General features: G+C 40.1%; 2 protein-coding genes and 1 pseudogene across 2 annotated transcripts in view; 1 reads left to right on the forward strand and 2 right to left on the reverse strand.

Moving 5' to 3' along the window:
- LOC137256533 (RISC-loading complex subunit tarbp2-like) overlaps window positions 1–17,509 on the forward strand; it is a 582,560-nt gene that overhangs the window by 131,556 nt on the left and 433,495 nt on the right. The gene's annotated exons all lie outside the window — the stretch shown is intronic.
- Window positions 2,554–4,966, reverse strand: LOC137256378 (uncharacterized; annotated as a pseudogene).
- On the reverse strand, window positions 11,998–13,898 carry LOC137256000 (FK506-binding protein 5-like). Its single transcript, XM_067793638.1, has 2 exons — window positions 13,826–13,898; window positions 11,998–12,631 (listed from the first exon to the last, which is right to left on the reverse strand). Exons 1-2 carry the CDS (start codon window positions 13,896–13,898, stop codon window positions 12,111–12,113), a joined length of 594 nt encoding a protein of 197 aa, XP_067649739.1. The 3' UTR covers window positions 11,998–12,110.

A 17,509-nucleotide genomic window follows, 5' to 3' on the forward strand; every position in this document is an offset into this window, starting at 1 on the left:
AATAATATTCGTTCAGCTTCACTTGTTATGGGAGAAGCTGACCTCTTATAAAAAAGTCAGAAAGTAAATGCTCTTGTTAAACCTTGAGCTTATTTTCAAGGTCACCACGACATCTTGGCTACTTTTCAGATTCTTGTTAACAACGTACCTCATGAACTATCGTACCCAACATGTTCAAAATTGGTGACAGCCTACATTGGGTGATTACGCAGACACCAGTCAGTTTCGTGATCTTGACCTTATTTTCAAGGTCACTATGGCACTTTGAACACTTTTCACGCTCTTTAACATATGTCATGAACTATTTTATTTGATGTCTTCAAATTTAGTGTCAGCCTGCATTTGGTGAGTCTACATTTGGGGACTGCGTACACCAGACGATTTGGGTGACCTTGATCTTATTTTCAATATGGCCACAACACTTTGTCCATTTTTCCAACTTATGTTAACGCAGTATTCAATACACATTGCAGCCAGTGTCCTCGTGTTTGTTTCCAGCCATCATTGGGTGATTATCCAGACACCAGTCATTTCACTCATGTTGTGTGTGAGCAAAATGTAAAGAGTAATGAATATGTTATAAATATTTCATTCTTCTTTAGCTTCGGGGGACATTGCCATGTTAGTGGCAAACACTTGTATTTTATAGCGCTTATATCCTATTTTTCCCTGGATCAGTGAATGTCAATCTCAAACGGCACATCGTATTTTCAGTCTCAACTCTGTGGGGACCATACATCTCTTCCAGCCATCCTTCCGGTGGATCATTTCACAATTGGGTGGACTGGGACACACGGTCACTGTAATTTGTCCAAGTTTAAAGCACGTTGCTGTACTCGCAACTATGTCTTTGCATGTATTCGTCTTGTCATTTACCAACGGATTCGTAGGCCCCTTTAGGTGCACTGTATACTAAGCCTGCGGTGCTAAAAGATCCGATAATGTATTTTTTGGAGAGCGCACGGTGATGAAAAGTAAGAAAATGTTCTCGGGATTAGATGACAAACAGAAAATCAGGTCAGTGTCGATGTATTTGCATTTGTGGAATGTACGATTACAAGGCTTATAATCACAATGGCAGGTCTCTGTTCACAACAGACTAAACATCGTATGCATGAGTAAAGCACAGGTGCTTCCATGTAAAATAAATGAAATGTCACAATCCAAAGGACCCGTGAAGGTCCCGGGGGTAGAATAGGTCTTCAGCAACCCATGCTTGCCATAAATGGCGACTATGCATATCGTAAGAGGTGACTAACGGGATCCTGTGGTCAGGCTCGCTGAGTGGTTGACACATGTTTCCAATTGCGCAGATTGATGCTCATGTTGTTGATTACTGGATTGTCTGTTCCAGACTCGATTATTTACAGATCGCCGCCATATTGCTGAGTGCTAAACTCGCTCACAATACAAAGACTTTAGCACAATGAAGTTGCAGAACAATTCACACTTAACATATTAGGTTTGTGTAAAATATGGAATATTTTCATACATTTTCAAAACGTGCAAAATCACAGGTGTTATAGCACCACAATACTACATGGATGATTAAATTAGCACTATATTTTATATGCATAAACCAGAAATTGGAAACAAAACGGTCAATATTTTTGTATGTTACTATAGTATATGACCTATTCAATTATTAGTTACATGTATCAATCAGTTACATTTCATCATCAAACATTTTTTGTGGAAGGTATGTTTGTTATATTTAAGGAGGATAAAAATAGAAAAAAAACCGTAAGTTATTTTTAGACATTTCACTTCTTAGTAAGGCAAATATATGGTTTTATTAAATACATGTGAAATCAGTGTTTAAACATTTGATTAGTTTCTAAACGTTACTCAGCTTCTAATGAGAATGGCTCATCAAAATATATAAGAATTCATAGCAGATATTCATTCAAACAGTGTCCCCTTCGGAGTTGGGCAATTTTAAAAAGATAGGGCCTTGTGTTGTTTTCCAACAACAGCAAGTATTCATATCAGTTCATAGTTGTCCTTTCTTCGCTATGGGTAAGCAAAACCAGAAGCATTGATACCGCATACATTTACTAGAATATATTCAATTAATATTCACACAATAATTCACACAATAAGTTCTTCAAGAAAACAATTGCTCAAAATTCTTGATAAATCTCAGCAGTCCAATGACAGGGGCAGATCTGTCGGACTTGGACAGCAGCCGTGTGCCGGTTTTATTAATAACAGTATTAGTATTCTTAATCGGGCTAGGACTTGAATCTTTTGCACACTTGGAAATATCAGCATTTGGCATCAGACTTGGACTTGCACCTTGTGCAGACATGGAAGGAGCAGCTGTTGTGTCTTTGATATCAGGAGAGAATATAATACCTCAGTCCATGTTGCTGCTGTCTGTGGCGTGTACGGAAGACGGTATAGAATCATGGCTGCATGACATATGATTCCGTGAGATGGATGTGCTGTGCTTAGTCTCACCCAGATTTACAAAACGTAATGCTGTGTCTGACTCTTCTGCATTCAACACTGTGATTGGGTCCTTGTTATTTGATGGTGAAACTTCACCACTCATAGTGCTTCTAACGCAGCCACTGCGGGGTACAGTATCACGTGACACAGCACCCTTGTCCTCAGGGGATCTTGGACACAATGTGTATTAACACCTACACATCCGGTAGAATCCTCCTCGGATTCTTTATCACTGGCCTCAAGGTATCCATGTGGCGGCAGTGTTAGTGTTAGGGTTTGACACAGAACCTCCTTTGTGTACTCGTCCTGCAGCCACTTGGGTGGTAAGCTTGATTCTCAGCCATACAGTCAGAGACTGCCAGCAAGGCTGTGATTTGGGAGACTCCATGAATCTTGTTCAGGACTCGTCTTAAACTGAATACATCACACACTGGTGTTGTCTCGGTATGGTCACACGCCACTGGAGCTAGATGCACGCGCCCCTCAATGGACCCTTCGTAATGTACTCCTGATTAAATTTGTATGAGGCTGTTCCCATGTCACAGAGCATGACGACAGGCAGTGTTCCAGACATGTCCACAAGAATGTTGTCCGACTTGATCTCATTGGTGAGAACGTCTTTCCTGTGGATCTTGTTCACTTTTCTGGCAAGCTGCCACACCATATTCAGCCAGATTAATCTGGACACGTCTGACTCGCACATGCTATCATGCAATGATACAGAACCAACATACTCCATGCCTAAGCCGCTCTCAGCGTTCCTTAGTAGTCCATAACAGATAGGGACTCAGCTTGTGGACTGGAGGTACATGGTGATCTTTCTCTCATTAACAATGGAGTTCAGTGTTGCTTTGCCTGAAAAGGGTTCTTTCACCACCACCTCTCTGCTCATCCCAGCTGACACCGTCAGGGTAGTGGCATATACATTTCCCAAAGGACCAAGAACCGATTACAATTTCAGGTAGTGGACCATTTCTGAAGGCAGTTGGTATGCCAGTATATTGAAGACACGTTGAATGAAGGTCCACACGCCCTCTTGAAGACACACTTAGATGGAAACGGCTCATTGTTGATCGCTTGATCTCTTCAGTTGTAGAAATGATGGCGTGAGAAGCGTGTCCGAAAGAGTCTTGTGTGGGAGATAAGATGCTCCAGCTGGGAATGTCCAGGATGTAATATATAACCTTTTCACTCTTTTATGAATTAATGTACCTTTCATCTGAACTGCTGACTGTGAAGTAAAGGTCTTTCTTGACGTCGTCATCAATGATGAGTTTATCCTCGATCACAGTGCATTTTCCATTTCAGAAATTGTAAAAAATCTGATAAATTTGGGCACAATCAATACGCATTATGATATACATGTATTTACGCTACATTAAGTATTATTACACACATTTTATTCACAGTGTTCAAATTGTCGCGTATGCATAATATTGCCTACTTCATATTGTTGGGTTCCCTGTACCATAGGTAACATATGTCTCTCTCCGTCTGGACAGGACTGATCTCTTCAGTTCCTTCTGTTGATCCACACGCTATTCCTGGTTCTGGATAGTTTGTCCAGGACTAGACAAGGCGCATTTTATTGGGTTTGGCAAGACACAATCTCCACTTCTGTATCCCACTCTCAGAAAATGGCGTGCATATCAGCTGGAGCACTTTAAACTTCAAAGAGTCAGGAATATCACAGAGATGACTAAAATGTGAAATGTCCCGGAACAACTCTTTGAATGATGTTTTTTCTTCCTGAACATTATTCTGGAGCACAGTATTCAAATGGTTTGCCTAGGTGAAGACTCCTGGCTCAGAATCACTTTTGATTGGACTTCGTGGTCTTTCATCTTTTCTTTGTGTTAGCTTTGAATCTCTGCTGTGCTGCAGTGCTGCAGTGCTGCGGTGTGGAATCTGTGAGATGATCACTGCGAACACTTCAACTGTTTTTCTTTCCTTGTTCAGGTTCTACACACGTTTATTCATAATCAGTACATGTTCGTTCTGTCCCAGCTGGCTTCCTGTTGCGTGATCTATGGCCACTGCAGTGGCGTTTGGTCAGGTAGCTGTGTCTTTGTTTATTCCTGGAAGCATCCGGACCTCTTGAGAATCCTTGGTCTGACTTGGACCCACAGACAGAGGAGTTCGCAGGATCCACATCACAGTCTCTTTCTTCTCTTGAGTAACCACTGTTGTTTGTGTTAAGGCAAGCTGTGTAGTTTAACTGGTTTGTTTTAGCTGTTTTCTATCATTTTGAGGCTTGTCGCAACGCTTGTCTTTGTTTTCAGACATCAATTGCATCGCATTGATGACAGATCAAAACTGGACTTTGTGGAAGAAGTACCTCTTCTGCTGACATCTGCTATAGATATCGTCTGCTATCCTCCTTGTACCCATCTTTCTCAGGTCCTTTTAGGAAAGGTCCTCCATGCCCTGGATCTGTGATCGCCCTGCTGGGACTTGCGCTGAAATACTTTATGTGTTGACTTGCCAGGTCCTTCAAGCTGGCAGAGGTCATGTCGGGAGGTCCTCAAGCCAGTAACAGGGTGTGAGCGGACCAGGCAGCTGGCAACTGGTATACGGTCTTCAGGGAGGAGATGGTGTTGAGGATAAGCCGCCGGGAGTCAAACAAAAACATTTAGAAGATTATTCAGGACACCAATTGACGTGGTTAAATGAAACAAAATCGATCAGGCTTCCAAGCAGCGTATAATTTCTCTTCCAAAATAAATCCATGAATAAATGTTGACAATCTCAGAACAATTTACATGGGGATAAATACAGAATATTCCATGAATAGAATTATTCATTTTTATAAAAGAAATAATCAGTGTATGGATAATGATCTTCCATCAACATATCCATGACATATATTTTGAATAATATGTTAGACAATAGACACATGAAAATCGCATGTAGCTCCGATTTAAAGATACCGAGTTTCATACACAAAATGCACTCCAAAGTACTAAAACTCTTTAATGAACACTCACCATTTCACCCTCCACGAAGGTCATGTATTTGGTCGTCCGGCGCGTTTACTTCAGCGGAAGTCCAACCAGTTTGTCTCTGAGAATTCTGTGTTATCATGCACCATTGTGAGTACTATAGACAGGAATTCGTCATCTAAATTTCCAAACTCGACCAGTGGTACATGGACAGGAATTCGTGATGTGGTTTCCAGCTTGAGCAGTGGTATATGTGTTAATGGTTGATATTTTTGACGTAGTGCACAGTGTGGCGTGCCTGCGCTTGTTGTAGCTACGCTCCCTTCGTAGAATGCGACACATGGATTTCTCTTGTACACAGTCCTACCTTGTTTCGTGTGCTTGGTGTTAGTTCTTTAATTTGCTCTGGAGCTCCTGGTAGGAATATATGTGCCGTGGCTAAGACTCCATTGAGAACTCCTCAGATAATCTTCATTGCCAGGCAAGAATACTACTGTCATGTCTGCAATCTTGTCGTAAACGGCGACGAAGACTGGTTCCTCTTTCTTGAGTCCAGTCAGATACTGTGGCCTAGAAGGAATGGTCGCATTATCTTTCTTTGGAACCAGTGTGGCCAACATCGTTTGGTTGTAGGCTGTAAAGAGACTAAGCTCACGCTTTAGTAGAGCTAGGTTTAGTACGCTTGAGAGTTTGTCCTGCGGGAATCTGTGTAATCAAGCACCAATGTGCGTGTCATGGACAGGTATTCTTCGTTGGTTGTGATTTCTGGATTCTGAAAACTCTTGAATTCGGCCTGTTGCAGAATTACTAATGCTTTATATGTTTTCCTTTACGAGGCAAGATTTCCTGCGTCATAGCCATGCTCCTGTCGTAAAGCGCGACACTGGTTCGTGAGATTCGCACCAGTTCTTCCATGTTCCACACACTGGATATCTGCCTGCCTACAGCTACCGTTACGAATATCACAGTAGTGGATACGCTGCCATCGTGAAATGCGACAATGGGAATTTCTTGAGCCTTACTCTAAGATTGGAGTGAAGGCAATGTGTTGATTTCGACAGTTTCATTCTCCATCATGCGATGAGGTGTGAACGTCTTAGAATGATAACACGACCTTGCCATTTAGGCCCCACAATAGTTTTTGTACGATTTCATTCCCATGGGCACTAGAGATCAATAACATAAGGGATGCCACCTTGGCCCCCTTGAGCTTTTGAAAAAAAGTATAATATTTTTTTCAAAATGACCCTCTTTTGATAATCGGCTATATTTGCATGGTTGTAAAGAAACACATCACTGAGCTTCACACTGATTAAAGGTATTATATATACTTGATATACAACATGTTTTCACAAGTGTTGCTCAGTACAGTATTAAAACAAAGGGCATTATGAGTTATGTAAAGAAAACTCTTTTATCCAGACAATATTCAGTAACACCATTTTACTCTTAAATCATGTTTTTAAAGTAGATGAAAGACAATTATTTTGTTGTGAAATTTCTGTTATGAAGGAATACAGGGCAAATTTCTGTTATCCAGGAAAACAGGGCAAGGACAGAGAACATTTCAGATGCTAATAAATCAATTGTATGGATAATAGACTATTACGACAACATCTATTCAGGTTAATTTACTATTATTATTTCATACAACCCTATGCCACAGTTTTTTGTTTTTGTGGTAAAATAATCCATTTTGTTCCAAATATATTCTGTTTCTTTCATTTTCTAAATGAAGGTTATCCTGTTGTATTTTGCTATCATCAATAATAGATGTGATACACTGTGCAGTTGAATTGGTTGTCAGTTTCTGATTTGTGGTATTACAGCAACCAACTATCTTAAACATACATCTTTCAGCACAAGTCTGAAATCAAAGAAAAGCTATATATATTTCTCTTAAAATATGCAAAAATAAAATCTGAAATTTTGGAGGGTAGTTGAAGAAGGAATATTGAAAAGTATAGCACGATAATAACAACAAAAACAGACCAAACCCTAACCAAAACCACAATTGGTTCGTTTAAGGTTCATTTAAATCATTGCAGTGACAGTTGTTGACAGGAAAATAGTATCTTCAATTCAATACCATCACTTAGATACGTCTTACTGATCACTTTAGAGAAAAAATAATTAAAAACGTTTTCTTAAAAGAATAGTCAATGGAGCCTGTGGCGTCATGATAGTTGTTCCGAAAGTAGTACACTCGGTTTTCATCAAACTACCAATTCAAGGGACTTCTTCTATGAGTCTCTTTGTACACTGTCTACAAACATGAATGTACGAATGCATATATATAAGTGGTTCTGGTAAATTTCAACATCAAGTGAAGTTTAATGCAGCTTTCAACTAACGCAGATGTTAAGCCTAGTAGACGGTGTTTCACTGGCTTGGATTTAGATCCGATTTTTTCACATATCTTTGATGCAATTACTTTGTTTTACAGTCTTGTACATGTTATGAATCAGTTGGACAACAAAGATGAGTTACCATTGTGACATATTATTCGTTCAGATGATGTTACAGCTTGGTTGCTAATGTAAACACACTTCTGAGACTAAACAGGCTTCTGGTACTCCATTTTCCGCTAGTTACGTAAGAACTTATTGTACCTCCTCATGGCCCTTTGCTGGGCTGTCAAGGGTGCACCTTCAAACATGTTTTATCCAAAACCCTCAGAGGTACCAAGTTGACATCCGGCTGTTTCATGATCTAGGTTTTGTAAACAAGTAACCCTTTTCCTAGAAAAATGATAAATAATACATATAAATATGCATGTGTGCAAATGGTTTGAGTGCGTGTAAGCGTGCAATTTATTCCTCTCTGAATAAAGAGAAATCTACTGACAGGAATTTATGATTTGTGACAATTTTTATTTGCAACATTGAAACGTTGACATACTATGAGGACAATGTGGTGTAAATATAGGTCGTATTGTTTTTTATTATGTGTGTGTTTTCTTAATTGTTAGTGCTGTTGAGCATATTTTGATGATAGTTTTTAAAACATTTTTTATGATGAATAAACAGAAATCGACCGACTTACTGACTAATTTTTGTTTTGTGATCCGGTTGTGTTGAGATGTATAATGTCATATAATGTATTCAATCATCATTCATATGGACATATGGTAATCACTGCTTGCTAACAATTAAAACCAAATAAAGCCACACAGATAAGGATTTATTGAAACTTACGGAAAATGGTTAATACGAATAATAGAAACGGAAATCAGTGGTAACCTGATTTAATTACGTAACTGAAACTAACTGAAAGTAGAGGATAGAGAAACCCTATAGAACCTCTTTTGAATCTTGGTAACTGAAACCCGGTGGAAACTTACTTGAATCTGGGTAACGGAAACCCATTTGTGCCTTACAGGAATCTGGGTAACAGAAACTCACTGGATCCTTACCGGATTGTGGGTAACCTGTGAGTTTCCATTTTCCGGAATCGTGAAGGAAATGCACAGATACGATCCGGAAACCTAACTGAAACAAAATATTCCGTTTTCTTTCAGTTAGGTTTACGGTGTCCGGAAACGATTTTTTTCTGTGATATTTTAAACTTATAAGATCAGCAATAAAATACTGAGGGACCTAAAATGCAAGGTTAGGAATGAAAATTGCATTCAGCTGCTGGAATACAGTGTCAATTCATTTCTTAATGAATGCATGTTGAAAAATGCATAATGAATGAAAAGGGCTGGCTGTTTTGAAGATTCCAGCCAGATATAGATTGTCTGTATCATTCATAATCTATCATAATCTATCTATCCGTCATAATCTATCTATCATAATCTAGAAGTATGGGCTTGGTGTCTATCAGAAGATTGCAATGGCGACGGTTGTGTTGTGAGAAATGCATGACATGGCATTCTAAAAACTAAATAACTTTTCAAGAGAGCAGTTGCTTTATTCTGTTTTTCCTCATGTTGGATTTTTAAGGTGATTGTTTTATGTTTTTAAGATATTTCACACAAATTTCAAATATATAATTTGTTACGAGAGTGTATTTTCTGTAAATTCTATTATTAATTAAGTAATGATTATCATTGGGTCACAACGTTTAGTGCTTTGAATAATAATTATTATGGGTCACATTCCGTATCATAAATGTCCAGTGATTTTGGTACTTTGGCTGCAGGCTTTAGAGTTACCTCCTCTTGAGTTTATGTTTTGATTATTTGTGCGTACTTCTGGGACACTACCAGAAGCTTCTACGTTGATGTCGATGGTCGTATGTGCTCGAATGTTCTTGAATGAATGACTTTATATATAATGGTTGATTGTCGTGTTGACGACGGACACACAGAGATTAAAAGGAGTAATATCAAACTGCCTTCGTCAACGCTTGACCTACATAACCGCTGCCTGACCGATCGCTGTGGTGCATTCAGTAAAACTGTTTCTCATTCTCACATCAAGACTTCTATGAGTTGACATTATATTTGTGACCCATTACTTTAGATTTGACTCGATTGCATTGTGCATGAAACCTCTCTTCTGAATCTTTAATATCTTCCCTTTTTGCTGCATAAAATTTTTTGAAAAATATCAGACTTCTCAGTGTTATATTTTGCTGGTTCTAAGGGGATTTTTGTACACCTTTTTTCAGAGCAATTATTCACCGTACCAATTTGCATGAAATGCATGTATTAAAAACCTTCGTGTCTTTTCCGACTTTTTGATTTAAGACTGAGAAAACACTCGAACCTGTCTATTTCTAAATTTTATTTTTATCCAAATAAAGACAAAATCACCGAGACGAATCTGACCGGAAAGAAATATAGGTGGAACTCTGCGATGTTACAATATTAAAACCATTACTGCTGTAGGTCAGAATTTTGAGTTGAGCGATGCTCTCACAGAAGCAGCAAGGTGTCCCAACACTCAGTTACTGTCTCAGTTACTTACACATGATTGTTGCTTAAAAGGTTGGGCAAGACTACCTTTGCAAGCTATTGGGATTACATATACACGAAAAATGACTCTCTACTCGCCTGACTGTCCTCGCCAGCCAAATCTCCAGATATATCCAGGGTGCCTTTGTACAAAACACTCTTGGCGCATCAGTTTCAAGTATTTGCAGGCCCTTGTGGCCTCCAGTAAATTATCTGTCAGTTTGCTGTTGTTGTTTTCAACTGGAATCATTCCTTTAATAATTAAACAATTATTGTTTTCGTTATTCTTGTCCGGGAATCATCCATCATGTTACGATACGTTACGCTGGCATTTCAGCGCTTTGCGTTTGTAGCAGCAAGTCATGTGTTAGGACACATACAGTTCTTAATGAGATCAAAGACCCGTGGGTTGGACATGTGGATACCTTGATCACATGCATCGGGATGTTGAGTCATTGCCAACCCTCAGTTGGCTTAACGGGCCCGGTCGGAAGGGTTTCATATGGACAAAACACCAATTCCACCCCCGCTGTCACAATACTTCGAATGAAAAACATTACAAAAAAAACCAAAACAACAAAATAACCAAACCAAACCAACCCAACCAACCAACCAACCAACCAACCCAACCCAACCCAACCCCAACCAACCAACCAACCAACCAACCAACCAACCACTTAGTCGGTAGCATCCCGGACAATCATGCTGATTCTATTTTGTCTTGTGCTATGATCTTGGAATTACCACAGATTCCCTAAACCTGAGCTTTGACTCTTCAACTACGGGGCAATATGAAATAGAATAACTGTTTGCACTTTTATTCTGTTTGAATGAACTAACGGGATTCAGTTGCAGATTGTTAAAAACATTTCAAAGGCGCAGTTACTTTGTCTTGGTGCATCTACTTTCTAACGCCGTGTAATGGTGTAAAATGCCACTCATCCAAAGATGGCTGTAAATGTTGGGCGGCGGGGTAGCCTGGTGATTAAAACGTTCGCTCGTCACGCCGAAGACCCGGGTTCTATTTCCCACATGGGCACAACCTGTGAACCCCATTTCTAGTGATCCCTCGCCGTGACATTGCTGGAATATTGCTAAAGGCGTAAAACTAATCTCACTCACTCTTAATGGAAATGCCGGATTTTGTCGAGGTCATCAAACTCAACTATTCGTCATGCCCTCTCTGTTAGTCAAACAGTCAGTGGGTCTGTATACCTGATTCAATTCAGCAGCATCCAGCAGTACGCCAGAGACAGCGAGTACCATTTCGACTCCCGCCTTCACGGGCTGGTTTTACTGTTGGTTGTTATTACAGTGTTGTTGTGGTTTGTTGTTAACCCTGCAGATATCAACGGTCCAGCTATACGAGATAGGTCTGTATATAATCAAGTTTGGACCAGACAATATGGTGTTTGACCCCATGAGCATCTACATCATCAATTGGGATGACGTCCATCAGCTAAGTCGGCAAGTCTGACCACCCGAACCCGTAGGCCACCTCTTGAAACAAACATAGTTTACTGAAGATCATTTCGAAACTGAATCCTCACGGACTGGATGTGAATAATGGTTTCAGTTCGGTTCTTGGCAAGATGCTTCAAACAACAATTTACCCAGCTGTAATTCCATGATGGCATTGATCTCTTTTATTGTGCGAAAAATGTATTTCAGAGGTAACGAAAGTCTTATGCGGACCCGTTTTACCATATTGTTTCAAGCAAATATAAGAAACTGCTTTCTGGACCAATGATGGTTCTAATCAGTTAATGATCTTAAGAGTTCGTGTTTCTTTAGTATGGTTGATTTGTTTGTTATGGAGCCTTAACCTTTCCTGAGGTTTTTTCATTCGTCAGAGCTGGAGCAACAGGTGTTTTCTCCGCCCCTTCCGCTCCGCTCATTGCCATGTTGGCAATAAAATTGCCCACAGAGCCGCAGAGTGTCATCTCACAAATTGTTTGGAAATTGGTCAGATCTCCATTCATGCCATTGTTGGGATTGTAGCCGCCGTTGATGCCGTTGTTGGGGTTGTAGCCACCGTTGATGCCGTTGTTGGGGTTGTAGCCACCGTTGATGCCGTTGTTGGGGTTATAGCCGCCGTTGATTCCGTTGTTGGGGTTATAGCCACCGTTGATACCGTTATTGGGGTTGTAGCCACCGTTGATGCCGTTGTTTGGGTTGTAGCCACCGTTGATGCCGTTGTTGGGGTTGTAGCCACCGTTGATGCCGTTGTTGGGGTTGTAGCCGCCATTCATAGAGCCTTTTTTGTACATGAGTCTCTGCACACACTCATTGACAGCATACTGAGAACACACCTGACGTCTTATTGGATGCTCTGAAAAGGCAGGTGGAAGAACCCTGTACATAAAGAGACGTAACTTACATTTGCTTACATGTAATAAATATTCTAGCAGTCTAAGCTTACAGAGTGTGGAAAGGTGTAAGCAGAGTGGCTTTAGCTTTTCGTCGCCTTTTGCAATATTCCTGCAATGTCACGGTGAGAGACACCAGAAATGGCTTTCACACATTGTACACGTGTAGCGAATCAAACCTGGGTCTTCTGTGTGATGAGCGAACGCCCTGACCATTAGGCTACCTCACCGCCACAATCCCGGAAAAGCCACTTGGCTCAATCGGAACTCCTCGATTATATTCGTTTTCAGTGTATGAAATGTTTTGGACACGTATCGGCAGGTGAGAAGGTTAACTCGAGAAGGAAGGTCTCCTTTATATTTGCTTGAAGGCACTGGGACACAAGAGCTTCAGTTTGTTTTTAAGAGGCTTATAAACGTCCAGTACTGTGGACTTTATGACTTTCAATTTGACTCTTTTAAGCCTCGTGACGATTGAAAAATGTGAGTTGTTTTAAATCTAGTGAGTGAGTTTAGTTTTACGCCGCACTCATCAATATTCCCGCTATATGGCGGGGGTCTGTACATAATCGAGTCTGGACCTGAAAGTCGAGTGTGCCATAGCAACAAGTGGCAACGACTCTGCGAACCTGACTCCCCGATCCAGTTAGTCGCCTCTTATGACAAGCATGGGTTGCTGAAGAAGAGTTCTACACTGGAGAACTTCAAGGGCATCAAAATCTACAAGTTGGCAAGTAAACGAGAAAACGTAAAGTTTGTAGATACCAACATCTGGTTTATTGCATCAGCTGTACACTTCGAAGAAGATTCTTACCAATTTGTGGCTCTGGAACCTACGTTTCCCTGGAGATTCTCTCACAGTTCTTGCACAAAGCTGCATGATGATCGTCGTAACCCTTTACTTTAACTACTTTAACATGGTCTTAAGATAGCGTAGCACTAAGATAGCATTGTTTAAGTGGTTACTGAAATGTAATCGGACCGTATCAGCTGGAGAACGGTGTAAGAACGGAGAACGGTGTTTCTATACATGGGATCGTGGTTCAAAATTATACTCCAGCCTATGGTTTCAGATTGAGTCAGGATATTTGGTTACAGCAGAATGGAGATTCAAACTGTGGATTATAATGGATGCCGTGACACCGTGTGGTACTTACTGTCGGAGTCTGTAGGCAGGGCAGCAGCAGCAGCGGCAGCGGCTAGGAAGATGACTGCGAGTTGAGAGTTCATTGTGGCAGATGACTCCCTCACTGAGTCCCTATGCTTTATATAGCGCACACCATATGGCCATGCAGGGGTCGCGTCGATTTTATCAGACTTACATTGAGGTTGATCTGGCAGAGTGAGTGTATCTTGTCATCATCTTGTCATCTAGTCAGTTACCTCGGTGATATCAGATTATATTTCACTCACTATTATACTCCCCTTCACATGTCAAACCTGGGTTTCATCAGTGTGACGGCCAGCGTCCTGTATTGCATTTTTATGCCAAGGGCGATGGGATAGCCATGAGGCTAAAGGTCACATATACTCTAATAGGGCACAAATGCAAAATTACTTGCTGACATCGTTATAAATGAAACCCCACCATTAAAACTACTCATTTCGACCTTTAACTAACTCAAATCAACCTTTTTGTCAACAGTGCACAATTCTCAGCCTCAAACGAAATTTCAACCAATCACAGCGGCGCGTCTCCGTGACGTAATTGTAGGTATAGAAGTGAGGGGCTGTGCGGTATTCATAGGTTAAACTATTTCGTTTACAGGTTTGTACAAACCTGACATCGCGAAAGCTGTTATGAAAAATGAAAGCTGTATGTTCTCACAATCTACTATCAGTTAGTTTTGTCTCCTGCTTTGCCTAGTTTTCGAGTTACAACCCTTGTTTTCATAGACGATTCTGTCAAAATCACTTGGTGTCGCTAGGTTGTAATCCGTGTTAGGTGGCATAAACCACGTTATTTGTCATCATTCACTTGATGCTCAGTTAATAACAGGTATAATTAGTTTCAACGCCACTTAGATTACCCGACAAAGGCCCCCATTTGACATTTCTTTTGTCTGGATCGATCAAAGGATTAACACGCTGATTGATTAATTAGTTTTATGTGGATTTGAATGGGGGATTTGTCAAAAGGTAGGGTTTATGTATGTACGTTTACTAATCTATACTGAATACACCCTGTCGTGTCTGTGTCTATGTAAAAACAACACCCTTCTTTCAAAGGATTAACCGCCAATTCATTGATTGATTGCTCATTATTGGCTATCTAAATAACCTTTTAAAAAGAATGACGCACATTATGCAATTAGTTGCCAGGTGTGCTATCTTGGGTGACCAATGAAACTATACAGCAATGTGAAAAACCTGAAACGATACATCACGTTTTCGTATATTAGACTGTTAAAAGACACATCACTTGGGAAATCTGCAGATGAATTATATATCACTCTTTTTTGTGGATATTGCTGGATACATTCCTCTAAAAATGTAATAGCCTGACATTGCTCCCATGACTTTAATTTTAATATTTGCATTTTTTGTTTTTATTAAGTTGTAGCTTTCAACAGAATCATTGTTTTCGTCGTGAAGTGTGATGATGCAGACGGTATACAATAGGGCGTGCGTGCGAATTATGATTCATATAGGAAAACTATAAAATGTCTACAAATTACATTCATGTTATACATTCGCAGATCGCTTCTTTTTATTAAGTTTCAAACTGCATACAAGTATGATTATAAAGAAATTAGGATTATGAGACCAAGTATAAAGACGTATATTGACAAGTGTCTACATACTGGTGAGTGACAACTACATACCAACCAAGTAAATTTAGCAAGTGAAGAAAGTTATCGTGCAGTATTCTCACTTCGACACCTACCTCGCTTAGGTTATGTTACAGGTTGTGTCATGCAAACTCCCTTTGGTAATGATTCAAATACATATTTAACTGCTAGTAGAAAGTAGTTTTTCATTTTCTAACTTGATGATAACAAACCATAATCCCATTAATTCAAATAGATTTGACGTGACAATTTTAAAAAATGTCGGCGCCCTGTCTTAGGATGAATGCTATTTAAGTTTGCTTTCACCGACATACAAAAGCAACATTACTTTCTACTGATAGTAAAGTATGTATTTTATTGATGGACAATAGGATTTTGCATGACATTGCTTATAACATAACAATTTCGGGATCGGGTGGTCAGGCTCGCTGACTTGGTTGACACATGTCATAGGTTCCCAATTGCGCAGATCGATGCTCATGTTGTTGATCACTGGATTGTCTGGTCCAGACTCGATTATTTACAGACCGCCGCCATGTAGCTGGAATATTGGTGAGTGCGGCGTAAAACTAAACTCACTCACTCACAAAACAATTTCACTCTTGGAAGTGAGCTGGAGGTCAATATAACATTGCTTGCAATATAACTGTCACTTCGACCCCCACCTTGCTTCCTTGGAAGAAGAAGTCCTTGTGTTAAAAGTTGTGTCATGCAAAATCCTTTTAGCCTTGATTCAAATGCATATTTAACTACTAGTAATATGTAGTTTTGATTTTCTAACTTGATGAGAACAAACCATAATCTCAATAATTCTAACGGACTTTAGCCCGTGACTTCACGATTTTCAAAAATGGCGGCGCCCGGTCTGAGGATGAATGCTATTTAAGTTTGTTTTCACAGACTTACAAAATCAAAATTAATTTTCACTGGTAGTAAAATATGTATTTTATTAATGGACATTAGGATTTTACATGACATTGCTTATAACATAACAATTTCACTCTTGGAAGCGGTCAATATAAGGGGTCAATATAATATTACTTACGATAATATTGTCACTTCGACCACAACCTCGTTTCCGAGGGAGAAAGCGTTATATTCATGCAAAATCCTTTTGGTCAGCAATGTGTAGTGAGCAGTCTTGATTTTATAAACTCGATGAAACTTGAAATCCATTTTCTATCCTGGAAGCGTTGTAGGGGGCGAACCATCCGATTTAGTATACATGTATAACACAGGCTTCCACAACGCTCGCTTCGCACACACTAACAACCAGTTTTAGCACAAACTACTGGCTCCGGTGGAAATCTTGGCATAGTGACACCATGACCCGACCCCAAGGAGCAATTGACGGCAACACACCAATTCGGCATGTCTTTGGTGACGTCGAGAAATCAGCAAAATGACGAGCTTCTGACACATTTTCTATACAACGAACTGAAAATCGTTCCTTCTATGACGTCACTGGCGACAGAGTTACATAACCAGTCTGCGGTTTCGTTTAAGGGCGACAGAGAAGCAGACGGCTTTTTAGCAACTTTTGAGCGCTTGGTATTAATTAACCACAAGATTTTTTTTTTAAAAAACAAAAAAAGGTGTTCCGTTTCTGGCTAACCAGAAGTCTTTCATATGCAGTGATAAAAAGAGTACCAAAAATGAGTTGGTGGCCCTTTAAGACCTTCTCTCGTCACCTGTTCAGTTCCCCACAATGGCACAATGTGTGTAGCCCATTTCTGGTGTCTTTCGCCGCGCTATTTCTGGATTATTGGTAAAAGCGGCGTACAACTATATACTGACTCACTCATCCAGGATGAATAACGTTCAGTGCCGTTTTACTTCTACAGCAACGTGAATCATTAGCTTTGTGAAATCTTCAAACTTGTGTTCACCCTTGCGAGCGTCATGAGGCTTCCTGTGGGGTCATGGATCGCCCGGTCGTCTCAGACGAGGCAATTTTCACTACAAGGTTGTGTCACTTCAACAAGCCGTTACCTATGAATGTCTGGAATCTAATTACCCACTCACTTATTTACTTAGTCCTACCTGTCT

This window comes from Haliotis asinina, chromosome 11 (genome assembly GCF_037392515.1).
Source record: "Haliotis asinina isolate JCU_RB_2024 chromosome 11, JCU_Hal_asi_v2, whole genome shotgun sequence".
Taxonomy (NCBI): domain Eukaryota; kingdom Metazoa; phylum Mollusca; class Gastropoda; order Lepetellida; family Haliotidae; genus Haliotis; species Haliotis asinina.

Excerpts from the sequence above, each read along its gene's own strand:
- LOC137256000 (XM_067793638.1), bottom strand. The coding sequence starts at position 13,898 with ATGAACTCTCAACTCGCAGTCATCTTCCTAGCCGCTGCCGCTGCTGCT. Across the intron at positions 12,632-13,825 it reads CCTGCCTACAGACTCCGACA|AGCATCCAATAAGACGTCAG; the intron begins GTAAGTACCACA and ends CTGCCTTTTCAG.